The following is a 13,760-nucleotide window of genomic DNA, read 5'->3' as shown; positions in this document are numbered from 1 at the left end:
AGCACATCCGCAGACCCGTGTGCCACGGCGCCGACTAAGGTAAAAAAGTACACACTATTTTCCCATTCATCACATTCATTTCGCTTCACAGTTTGCGACGCCTGATCAAGCCTCTTACGAGAGTAATCAGCGAGCAAACACGAGAGTCACCGTCCAGCTCAAGATAATTAATTAATCAAACTTGTATTTTTCAACAATAGTAATTTACGTGATTTGCTTGTTCAATAAATATTTTATTTCATTCCATACATACTCTGATATTCACAATTATTTACTTTATATTCACATTTGTTCACATTGATTTGTATTTATTTATTTTTACTTATGATTATTTAAACAAAAGGTAGTTTCACCCGTCCTCAAGTGACTTATCCACCGCGCTCAACTCATTGCATCTCTCTCTCACGTTTATTATTGAGGCACGTGTACTCCTCGGCGTATTATAAAATCAACTCTTACTCGCGCGCATTGTAAGCGCAGCTTAGAAACCCGCGCCGCTCGTGTAAGAAATGCCTCAATATATGCAAGGCGCATAGGAAGAAAGCATGATACACGCGCGTTAGATGAGATCCGCGATAGATAACGCAAACTCGGCGAATATGAGGAAGAAACATAGTTGCACGCGCGCTTGCATGTTCCCTTATCACAGGAAGATGACTCGTGTACATTGCTAAGATCACCAATCGACCTAAGTTCCAAGAAGAACTCGCCTAAATATGGATATGTAGAACGGCACATGCGTGACTCGCGGGTCAACATGTGACCAACAGCACACTATTTCGCAACTTGGTAAAAACACTATTATGCTCCCACTAGGAATATGCATGCATGAATTTATTTATAACCAGGGTAGAAAATTCGATTAATTAATTAATATCGTGTAATCAAGTAAAACTCCAGACGATTCGTTTAACATCAAATAAAGCATAGCTCAGTGTTGAGTAGCATCACCGAGTGCAATGTAATTGCGTGTGTAGCGCGCAAAATTGTAATACTCGTGTGAGCAAGCGAGAGCAGAGAACAACATCGGAGACGATTGAGCCGAGTGGGATCAAAAGATCACAGATCAAGGGTCTAATTCTAGCTATTTAGTGTGTGAGTTCCGATAACCGCTGTTCTTGAGGAGGATCTGGCTGACCTTACTCGTCCGCCCACGCTGTGTAGATCTGGACTTGGCCTAACTACTCAACCATTAGGAAACTCTAATTGTAAGTCACCGTTGCTTTATCGCTACGCATTGTAATACTATGGCAATAGTTATTCGGCTCCATCTCTCTTGATTCAGTCATCTGTTTCTTAGCCTTATCCCATCGAATCGAATTAGTCGAGGTAGCATGAAGCCGTTATTTTAAATAATAATGGTATTGATCGGGAATTGCGAATTAAAGTAACATCTATTTGGCTATTGGGAGATCTTTAGGAGATTCCTTTTAATTTATAGGAATTTCATAAAATTTTTAGGCATAATCCGAATCGCCTAGGCTAAAGCCGTATTGCCTGACCCATTTTAGGCATTTTTGGAAAAGCAGAAATATAAGACATCAGTGAATAATTTTTCATGTTATATTTATTGTTTCATGAAAAAAAACTAATTTAAATACTAGCTCCTGCTATAGGATTATAAGCTCAAAACTAAAAGTGATTACAATATTTTATTTATTGCAAAAACTGGTGCTACAATGGCACTTTGAATTACATAACACTCCATTTTTCTTACATAAACAATTTTTGGTATTGTAAGATGTTTTACAACTGCATTTAAAATTGACCCTGACCTCCTGAATGTGATTGCTGATTCACAATCATTATTAAAAGACAGAACTTCTGAAGTCAGCACATCTGATTCCGTCAGAAACTTTTGGTGACATATATCAAAGTCAGATCTATGAATAAAACAATAAACAATATAATAATTGAATGTGAGAAGTGCACACTGAAAAAAAAGAATATCCTTTGCTCGGGGAAAATAATTCTGCTGTGACAGCAGAAACAAGTTCACTGGGGACAAGTGAGATTTCTCCTTGTGACAGGGAGAATCGTCGAAATTTGTCTTTCCAATCGCAAGTATTTTCACTATTTTCAGAAATATTCTCAATAACCGTTATACAATTTATGAGGTGTCGATATAATAGTAATTTACGATATGAGTGCCATAAGTAACACTATTTCGCACGGCGTAGTTTAGGGCCCGAATGCAGCGAGGGTCCTAATAGCTGGGTCGAAAAGTGTCCCCATGGCACGAGTATCGTACAGCATTTTATAGCACTGTGCTAAGTTCACAGTTATGCCCCTTTCTCTGAGCCATGAGCAGCGGTGCCAGAATGTGCGACTTATGCCACACAGTGCTATAAATAGACAAACGAGCTATGCCAAAGGTATGAAGTGAATGAAAACATTTCGTTCGTTTAGCGCTATAATAACTTACAGTTAGCATGTTTATGTTTACTAAAAAAATTGCCTAAAATGGGTCAGGTGACACGGCTTTGGCCTAGGCAATTCGAGTGTTGCCTGCAAATTTTAGGAAATTCCTATAAATTAAAAGGGAATTCAGGTATCTCCTCAAATTAAAGACAATTCGGGTTTTACCCTAGGAAAAACCATGTTTTGCCTAAAATTGGGGTTTGCCGGTTACATATATTACTCTGTATTCATTGAACAATTTAGGCGTTAGTCTCGTGACTGGCGTCCTACTAATAAAATCTAAGCATTGTTTCTTTTATGACGTAAACACATCATTCTTATTCGGCAGTTTTCCTTCTTTTTCCTGTCTTGAGGTTCTGGTGGACGTCGTCCTGAGTGGACATACTTGACTCGAGGTATATTCCATTACAAGCGTTATTAAAAAAGTAATATAATTGAGATATTTGAGCTTGAAAGTAAGAGTTTTTCCTAGCCGCAATCAGTTGTACTACGAACATGTTTTGCCATAAAAAAAGTTTCAACTAGTTTGCTGAATTCCACTGTGACGCCAAATCCTTTAAATATTATATGTTATTTCACAAATAAACAATATAACTTTAATTGGGTTTTTTGATTCGATTAAACATTATTTATTTCTTTATTTTATTGTTTCATTACTGTGATGGGGGAGAGGGGGGTAAACCCCATACGACCTCAAGGATAGAAGGATTTATGGATGACTAATAATCAATTGTGGTTATGTAAATTATTATTCTTTTAAATAAAATATATGTATTATTGTAGTACCTGAATTCCTTGGTGACTGCATAGATAAAAATCAAATTCAGTAGGATGAGTAATACACACATCCACTGTAGTTCCAGCAGGTATATTTCCGCTTTTTCCACTTTGTTCTTTTTTATCGGCGCAAAAAAGACGAGTATGATGTCTTTTTTGAACAACAATGAAAGTTATACCAGGACGATAGTCAGCTTCAAGTTTAATGCATGCTTCTCGTATTGCTGTTAATTCGTGTTGAAGCACATGAAGAAATTGACCTTCAGAAACTGCATCTCGATAAAGTATTATTCTATGCGGTTTGTATCCTCCAGTACTTTTATAAAACATGATCAACAACTCTCTGAAAACAATATATATTCATTAATGCTTATCAATCAGAACTATATATGAGAGAATAAATATGATGTCTCTGTGCCAGTTCTACCGAACAGTTCGACGTTTTAAAGTTCAACTGAAAATAAAGTAAGGTAAGACATTACTACAGAAACAATGATTTTAAAACGTAAACTGCATTAATAAATTCTAAACCATATGGTGATAACTTTTTCAATGTGTGCCACATAAACGAAAACAAATGGGGGCTCATTTGCACGAATAAGTAAAAAATTTGTAATAGATACAGCCTTTTACGAAAGCGGGATAAAATTGGAAGGAAAATTTCATCTGCAAAAGGTAAATTCACTAAGAAAATGATATATTATTTCCCGGTCGTTCTTTAAAATAACTGTACATAAAATAAGAAAATTTATTTGGCCAAATTATCGTCACTATAGCTCGGCTGATGACAATTAATGACACAAATATTGTTCAAGTCGCGAAGACTCGTGGTATTTTACAAAAAACTTGAATCCTAGGAAACCTAACAGTTATTTATGATATAGTGATATAAGTAGCACTTTATGGCATAAATGAAAGTTAAGGGGGGGGGGGGGTATGGTCCTGGCCTTGTTGATGTGTTTATAGTTTCAAGAGTATTCTGTGAAAATTTCAGCTCAATCGGAGCAAAATTGACGAAAATATTGAACTATTAGTTCGATGACTATTATGTATCTAATATATATATTATTGTATCTTAGAACTGCAATTTCTTAAAATAAAATTTTTCAATTCGATGAGAAACGCCACTCAAAAAGTATTTAACCGATCCTTTTGAAATTTTGCACAGTTCTTTATTAAGGGTACCGAACTGTGTTAAAAGCTTAAATTAAAAAAATAGCTACATAAATCGAAATAGTGGAAATTTTTTTTTGTGGTAGTAAAATATGTTCATTAGACACCTGATTGACCATAAAAAACTTCTACCCAAGATCTGAAATGCCAATTACGCCTATTTTTTCATAATACTAAATATTATAATAGGATTCACTTGCCACGTGGAGCAGAATTTGAAAAAAATAGTTTGTTCCTCTTCCAAGAGCTTAAATATGGCTTCTAGTGTTGATAAAATACTAATTTTCTTGAAAATTGGCACATTTTGACGTGTATATAAAGTTGTACGCAATTTTTCAAAATTTTGCTCCGCTTAGGTGGATGAGGGTACTTTTCTGAAGATTTTGAGATCCCATTGATCAATATTGATGAAAAACTCTTTTCAAGATCATGCGGCAAGTGATTTATAACACAATATTTCGTCTTTTCAAGATCATGCGGCAAGTGATTTATAACACAATATTTCGTCTTATGAAAAAAGTAATTGGTATTTCAGAGCTTGGGTAGAAGTTTTTTTGGTCAACTTGGTTAAGAATGAACATATTTTACTATCACAAAAAAATTTCCACTATTTCGATTTATATAGCTATTTTTAGCTGAAGCTGAATTTAAGCTTTTAACACAGGTCAGTCCCCTTAAACCTTATAGTCCCCTTAAAACTCATAAACTAATGATGTGATTTTGAATTTTTCGAATCAGATGATTTTGTGAAAATTTATGTGTCTCACCAGAATTTTCACGACTTTTCTATAGATTTGCTTTCAAAGGCGCAAAAATGAAAATTTTTAGATGAAATTTTCACAAAATACTCTCAAAGTCATGTACTTTCACATATATATTTTAGAAATAAATTTTTTTTTTACGAGTCAAAAAATACTTCAAAAAATGGAAAAAAATCTATAAATCAGTACCACAACCCCCACCTTCCCGTAAACCATATTATTTAGAAAATTAATAAATTATTGAGTGAATGACAAATATTGTGAAATTTGCAGCCTATGTAGCAGCATTTATTTTTAACTAATATTCTTTTGTTTTATTATTTATTTTGAAAGAAATGCTAATTGGCGCAGGACCAAGTTCTAAGGAATGGGCCCATATACAAGATAGGCTTCGAATCACAAAAGTAGACAAATAACTGCAGATATCACTTGAGAAGACCGAATGGTTCGCAGAAAAAACTGAAAACATTCAGAGGGTATATTTAAAAAAAAAAACAGTTGCTTCTACGGCCCTGAAATTGATGATTCTCTGTCAGTATGATAATGAACAAAATATTTAAAATTTTGAATGCGTATTTCTTGAGTATAGTTAAGGGGAGGCTCTCATAAGACTCGATCAAAAAATTGATTTTTTTGTTGTTGCTTACTAAGTTAGCAAATGACCCGTAGAATACACCCCCGAAATTTTTTTTACCAAAATCGATTTGATAAAAAAGTTATAGGCAAAAAACCGGAGCTGTATTTTTACGAGCGAACGATGTATGTGTGTATGTATATGCAATTTCTAAAACTTTGAACGCGTTTTTCTCGAAACCCTGTTTTCTGAATCGGGCGCCAAGATGTCTCAAAAAGTACTGCACTTAGAGATACGCTTTTTTTATTTTAAAGCAAATTAAATTGTCTGGAGCTTGAACCTATAAAATTTAAAATTTTTCATCATTATTATTTTTTAGAGCCCTTAAAAGTGCCAAAAAAGGGTAAAAACAAATTTCCGAAGTTCACCATTTTATTAATTTTTAATTTTTTTGCAATAATTTAGGTTCAAGCTCCAGCAAATGTCATCTAGTTTAAGAGGAACTTCATATTTTTAGATTCGGACAAAAACTCAAGGCGCTAGCTTGGCGCCCGTTGAGGTATTTTTTTTTAACACGACCTTTTTCAAACGCAGCTAGGGGATACATAATTCGATATTTTGGTTTGAAAAAATTTGTAAATATATTTGAATACATACTTCATAAGTACCAAAAAACTTGACTGAATTATTCACTTCCTTCCGTGAAAAAAAAAAATTACGAAAAACACGTCATTTTTGAGGCGCTAGATGAGAGCCTCCCCTTATAGTGATTTGAGAAACTCATTAATTAACCAAACCCCCTTTTTTCTATTTTAGATGATCCAGTGAAGAGCTATGCTGTCCACCACATTTAATCCTTTTATTTTATTTTTGAGAAAAGTTACTGGAGCTAGGTTATTTTTCGTTATTATAACACTCCACCACCTGCTTAATTACGTCACATGAACCTGCAGGCTCTCCCAGGTGAAAATTGTACATCAGATCTGACACCTGATCTTTTATTCATTATGTTTTTTAATACATATAAGATATTACAAAAGATATTAAACAATCGCGCACTTATCAAGGACTAGTCGATCCTGGCTTGGCTACTGGCCTACATACTTCAACCAGGACACACTGGGTTCGAATGACAATAAATGAACACAAACTTGCAAATGAGTTAAAGTGGCTGTAATCACTTTCACCGTGTTGAATGTTACGATATTTAATGAAAGGCAAGGCAGTTGACTTTTACTGGAAGTTATGATTTACGTGTTCATAGCCGAATCAGCTTCAGCTCATAGGTCTTCTTCATTAGGCCACAAACTTCAAAAGCTACTCTCTTTTTCCCTCTCCTCAGCCAGTGTTTACTCGCCACGTAACAGTTGCGTGGCAAGCGAAAATTGGCGTATGAAAAATAAATAAATATTAATTAATAAATAATAAATAAAATTAGTTTAGGCCACTGCCAAATAGGCGGGAGAGAGATTAACGAATAATATATTCGTTACAAATGTAAGTAGCATTTACGAGGATTGAGAGTTAAAAAATAAATGTCGTCTTACCTGACCATGGAGCTAAGTTCTTGAATTATTTCTTGTCGATGTTGTTGTACTCGAACGGTAGCAGCATAACGAGACGGATGAGCATCCATGCTTCCTACGACCGCAGCAATGCTGGGTTTTTTGTTATCTCCTGCTGGTGGATGTGTAACGTCTGCTCCAAGGAAGATTACGGGTTCATTGAAAACCTTTGGTCTTATACTTGGTACTAAAATGCTATTGATACCACCAAGTTTCACATTGATTTTCAAACATAAATTGGACAAAGTCTGTGGTGAGGTTTTATTGACGTTTTTAGCCTGCACACATTGGGTAGCCATCCCTAATAATGTATCACCAACACGTTTTACTTCAGCTGAAAAAAATTGATAGATATTGTAGAGTAACTATAATGTACTTGCAAAAAATAGTTATTCATTCATGACTTTTAATACATTTTCGAATATTCTTTAATTTTTCATATCTCGTAACCCAAGTAACCCAAAATAACCCGAGCAACATACCTCTGTTCAAGGTTGTTCAACTGATGCACAAGGAATTCAGTAAAAATGAGACATAAATATTTTTTAAGTTCAAAAATTCTTCTTTCCAACAAGAATATTTAAATGGCGTTGAAATATTGATTAAATTTTGAAAAAACTAATTTTCAATCTGTTTTCAATGTGTCAAAGATAAAAAAATCGACACTAAAAAAAGTCAGAAGCGGTCGTTGGTATGGCGTCGGCCAATCCCCCCCCCCCCTACTTTTGTGCGCAACGCCGCTGGTGTCGCGACTGGCTCGGAGCGCCGAGCACAGTAGTGCGTGTCTGATCATCAAGCTGTAGAGTCGAGCAGCGCGAGACACATCGAACCAATAAACTGGACTTATATATTTAGCCAGTTTAGTTTCAATTAATCTTCCTCATCTCTTCCCATCCCTGCGTTTGTACACGCGATTAAATTATCGGCCAAAGAAGTGTGGAACTTTGGCCACCTATCTGCCAAGGCTAGTCAGCAGCGGAGCATAGCAGCAGCAGCAGCAACAGCAGAAGCAACAACCAACATCTTGCCCTACCCTGGGCCCTACCAAACACATATAAATCCACACTGGTGATCTTCCGACCAGCTTCGACACCATCATCGGAGCAGCTAGGGTAAGAGAGAGGAAAATTTTATTGGTTTGATTGGGCGGAACTCGAACGAAAAAAGAAAAAGCTCCAATTTCTACAGTTGCCGCCATTTTGAGTACCCGTCGGCTGCGAGCGTATACGTCCTGCGAAAGTCTACATCGTCGCCGGAAAGTGTGCCGTCGTTTTCAGCGAGCCGCTATCAGCGAGCTCGCTCAGGTTCGAATTTTCGAACGGTTCAGCCATTACACGACATCGAGGATAGAGAAGCACCGACGCAGCTCGTTTGACTTTTTGAGTCGAAATTTTTCGAACTTCAACGACTTCGACTCTGGCGTTTTTGAGGTGTTGTTTCGTCGAATCAATGCCATTGGCTCGACGCACTTGAAGCAGCCGGCAGCACAGCTCGTTCGACTTTGGTCGACTTTTTCAACGGTAACGTCTCTCGGAGCGGAGCGTTTTTTTGGAGCATCGTCGGCTTTCGCAAAGTGAATATTCATCGTTTTCGACGTGCTATTCGACGGCGTGGGCCTGATCAACTCTGGCTGCGGCGTTTTTGCACCATCACGGCGGCAATGGCTCTCGGCGCGGGGTGATTTTTGGAGCATCGTCGGCCTCGTGGAGTTGATTTTCATCGTTTTCGACATCCTCTTCGTCGGTGCCGGCTTGTGCGACTTTTGCTGCGGCATTCTTCATCATCGCTGCGGCATTCTCTCATCATCGCTGCGCATAGTCATCGGATTTTCGGCGTTCGGCGGCAAGGCTCAACGCGGTGCAACGGATTGGAAGAATTTAGCGACTCCGTAAGCGTTCTTTTTAATTACCTCGGCTGCATCCACGCGTATTATGTTTTAATTAAGCTACTATAAATATACAAAACTTGCAAACTCAGGCAATTAATGTCGCATTTGTGCGTAGTTTTTTTGTGCTGTCCGCATTCTCCTGCTAGCTACTATCTTGATATAGCTGAATTCTCTTTGAATTTAGTTAAGTTGATGTACTAGTGGTTGGGCGAGGGCATGCTTTTCGAGTTCAAGCTTGAGTTTGATACGTGGATTAATTAATGGGGCGGTCGTGATTAATAAGCGCTTATTAGCAATCGGTCAAAGATTTACAAAAGCATGTGTCGCTACTAATTTATGTACGCACGTGTTCTTTTACCTTTATCTTTGAATTAATTTACTAAGTAGGTAGACTTGCTGAGAATTATTAGAATGTGTAAGAAAGTATGCGGATTTTGTCGCGATAACTGTTAACTTAGATTTTCTTTTCGGACATTCCCTTTGAAATTTTTGCCCTTCAAGAGTGTTATACATTGTTTACATAGAGTAATCGTTAGAGTAATCTCTCATTTTTGTTTATTGAAATTTTGCTCAAGGCAACGACACCGGATGAATTTCGGCAGTGATTTAAATATTTTCGTTTTCAAGTTAAAATTATTGTTTTGGTCACGCGCCGCGAATGTTATTCGTTCGTTGATCGGCTTGTATTTCTCAAGTCGGTTTTGCTCGAGTCGACGCGAGCTTGTCTCGTTGCTCCTTGTGTATTATTTTCGAGCTGTAATATTTCTACGTTTCAGTTTATGTGTTCGGTTGGAATTTTGTCGCCGAGATTTTTGTTGACAGAATTTTGTGGCACATGACTTTAACGTATTTTCTGCTGTACTAGGCAGGCATATTTCGTGTCATACTTACTCGTATTTACGAATATATTACATATTTTATTTTACGCATAGCGTTACTTTTCTCTACTACGTGGCTGCAGACTACTTTTCTCTGCTACACTGCAGATTATTTTTTCTTTGGGTACCCTGTGCATTGCACACTCATAATCATTATTCGATTATAATTTTTTGTTTTTGTGTTTTCGCAAAACTATTGCTGACACGAATTGATTTCTCATATTGGGCTTTATCTACTGGTCTGCTGATCAGTGATGAGCACCCAATTGAGTTAATCATACATACAATTATTAGCCCATTGGGCGACATATACAATTACAATAGCCCATCGGGCGCTTACGTAACGTAGAGACATCGTCCCGTTACGCTGACAATCGTTATCTCTCGGCTCGAATTTCTTTTCGTAGTCGACAGATGCGTAAACTGTTAAATTATGTTATGTTTGATTGAATTATTTTCATTTCAGAGTGCAGTCTTAGCACACGTTTTCTTTTTATTAAATTGCTTATTTTGCAATTATCGATTGAACATTTAAGGATGCGTTTTGACCTTTTTTTAGTTTTCTTTTGGACTTATGACGCCTCATTGGTAATATTCGTCGGGGGTCTTCTGCCATTTATATTTTTGCAGAGTTGAGCTGCTCTTGGGTTGTGTGAGAGGCGATTATAGCCTGAATGAATGCATTGAGCTTTTATTTTTCAGCAAGTCTTAAATTGAATTTGTGGCTTAATATTTTTGTAACTAATTTTCGTGTTTCATTTTTCATTGTCGCACTTGTGCGACTGCGGTCTCGATCGCTTTTTACCCAGACCGTTTCATTTCATTACGTCATCTTTTCACTATTCATCCCTCATTATCATTAATTTTTCACCTTTTACCTGTTATTTGGATTTCAATTTCACCAAGGTTTTTCTTTTGATACCCCTTTTGCGAATCGTTAGCGATCTACTTTTTTTTTTTTTTTTGCGACTCTTTGCGAAGGTTATTTTTGCCGATAAGATGGGAGGCAATCCAAGCTCACGCGATAATCAGTCGGCCCCTCTCGTGCCCGACGACTCGCATCTGCATTTGTTGCAGGAGAATTTCGGGTCTTCACGGCCTCCAGTTGTTGACGCGGTTTAAGCATTTAAAACATGTAAAGCTAAAATAAGACCCGACAATAGTCTGTATGCAGGCAGTAGATCCGTTTTGAGTTTGCAGCAGACCTCGTCGAAAAAACGCGCCCTGCATCCCTTCATGGAAGCAACCCGATTTTTACCTCGCTTATTTTCATATCTAGACTCTGACTCATCATTGAACATCACAAACTCGTTCTCATTTAATCCGACCGTATTAACTCTTTTATTTAGTAAATTCTACGACAATAATTGGCCGTTGTTCACGTACACTAAAATTAATAATTTCTTCAAAGAGCACTTTTCTAAATTTAAGCCACAAGTTTTAAAATTCAACGATAATAATATTTCAGCAGATGTAAATATAGTAAGTCAGGCGTTGCGAGCGATGCGTTATGGATGCAGCCAGGGGGACGCGGACGCGAAATATAAAATGAAAATAATTGATTTGCAAGCTATAGTTTTAAGTAGAAATGTATTGCAATTTTTAGCGGATAACTTCACTCTCGAGACATGTTTTCTCGGAGAATTTATCTCAAGCTTCGACAAGACCCTCGCCTCTGTGCAGGCACACCGACTTCAGATAGATAAAAACAGTCAAGTACGCGGCAGTTTTCTGTCATCGACAAGTGCGAAATGCGTGAAAATGGTAAAATGCACGCAATTGACTTTCGCGAACTTTGCTGTTGCGATTAGAAATAATAAAACTATTGAGGTGTTGTTATTACACGACTGTATCGCGGTTGATTTTTGTACAAAGCTCGGTCGGTGGATCGAAGCATTATTTTCAGGTAAAAATTCGCTCTACGCAATTTCAATTACGTTTTCTAAACCACGTCATTACCCTGAGCCGGAATCGGACATTGAAAATTGGACTTTTAAATTGGCCGATAAAATCACTTTTCTTGATCTAACGAACGCATCATTTTTAGATCCAAGGCTACAAGACTTATTAAATAGTCTGCCTAACTTAATTGATTTGACTATTTCCAACTTAGTTATTTCGGAAAAGTTTAATTTTCTTAATTTGATGTTCTTAAAACGCTTGACAATGAGTTGGTCGAAGAGTATGATAACTCTCGTCGAGAGACTGCCTGTGGCAAATTTGGAAACGCTTAAAATTATAAATAGTGCAAGTATATTGCTTGAAAATCTTGATGACCTTCTACCCATTGTTCAAGCTGGCGTTAAAGTTAACTTATCCAATTTTCAATTGCCTAAAATTCCATTAAATTTCTACAGAGCTCTTAGAGGTGGCTCAGTTGTTATTGACCGGTCTCAGAGTGGTACGTGTCTATATAGGCGTAAGACTAAGTAAAAGCTTTCTTTTCCAATGGTAATAATATATTAGTTTTCTAGCACACGAGTGCGAATTATTGTATTATTTTCTATTTAGCCTTGGTGCAAATCAGCACAAAATCAAGCAGTTTGACTGCAATCGTTTAGCTATAATTTTAGCTGTGATTAATAATTATTGTATACAAATCATACACTGAAATGAAATCCTACCAAAAAAATCCAAATACAAATTAAGTACTATTAATAAGTTAACTAAATTAAGTAACTTTAATTTTAAGCCAAAAAAATTGGGATTTAAAAATCCAAGTACAAAGAAGTACAGCACTCAATATTAAATATTACGTATATTGCGCCAAATCGAACCAAAAAATGTTTAATTTAATCATCGTTGTACTTAGCACATAAAGTGCACATTTGTATTAATTTAAACATATATATTTTGCTACAGCACAGATAGTGCACACATTATACAAATTTGAACATGTACATATATTTTTGATTTAGCACATAAAGTGCATATTTTTGTTAAATAAATTTCAAGATGTACCATAAAACTGGACTTATATATTTAGCCAGTTGAGTTTCAATTAATCTTCCTCATCTCTTCCTATCCCTGCGTTTGTACACGCGATTAAATTATCGGCCAAAGAAGTGTGGAACTTTGGCCACCTATCTGCCAAGACTAGTCAGCAGCGGAGCATAGCAGCAGCAGCAGCAACAGCAGAAGCAACAACCAACATCTTGCCCTACCCTGGGCCCTACCAAATACATATAAATCCACAGTTGGCTTAGTGGGTAGCGTGCTAGTCACGGACTCAACACCAAAGGATCAAAGGGTCGTAGGGTCGATTTCCGGCGAAATACATTCGGATTTTTCCGAAACGTTATTCGGCGGGAAGAGTACCTACAGGCTCCGTTGTCTCGGGGCGGGGTTTTCTCTAAAAGATGTACCTCCAGTGCAAATCCACTGGTATAAAGTTTTCCTTGTTCCGCAGGTCCCTAAACCTGGGTGAATACGAGACAGTTGTAGGGATTATATGCCTCCTCTTCCAAAAGGGTTTGACAACGTGAATAAGGAAATATAGGGCCCAAGCGAGTAAATGTATCATTGAGTCTAACCTTTTGTTGTGTTAATTTGATGTGATCCATTGTCATAGCCATTAAACCCACTACTACTAAAATTTTCAGATTGTAATTAACATTCAAGGGTTTTCTATGCAAATAAATGAAATTAGTATTTTCATACGTATCAAAAATTAGACGTTTTTCTATACTAAATAAAAAATGTAATGAATCTAAAGTACATTTT

The 13,760-nt window shown here is 36.8% G+C and overlaps 1 protein-coding gene across 1 annotated transcript in view; it reads right to left on the bottom strand.

Annotated features, from left to right (window-relative positions):
* LOC106651337 (protein argonaute-2) overlaps positions 1 to 13,760 on the bottom strand; it is a 99,641-nt gene that overhangs the window by 6,893 nt on the left and 78,988 nt on the right. Inside the window, exons 9-10 of the mRNA XM_014369780.2 lie at positions 7,254 to 7,605; positions 3,208 to 3,541 (exon numbers count right to left, since the gene is read on the bottom strand). Coding sequence (XP_014225266.1) covers positions 3,208 to 3,541; positions 7,254 to 7,605 — 686 coding nt within the window. The remainder of the gene's footprint in view (positions 1 to 3,207; positions 3,542 to 7,253; positions 7,606 to 13,760) is intronic.

The sequence above is a fragment of the Trichogramma pretiosum genome, unplaced genomic scaffold, assembly GCF_000599845.2.
Source record: "Trichogramma pretiosum strain Unisexual culture from Peru unplaced genomic scaffold, Tpre_2.0 scaffold9, whole genome shotgun sequence".
Classification (NCBI taxonomy): Eukaryota; Metazoa; Arthropoda; class Insecta; order Hymenoptera; family Trichogrammatidae; genus Trichogramma; species Trichogramma pretiosum.
The sequence above is the reverse complement of the archived record's forward strand: the minus strand, read 5'-3'. Positions and strand labels throughout refer to the sequence as shown.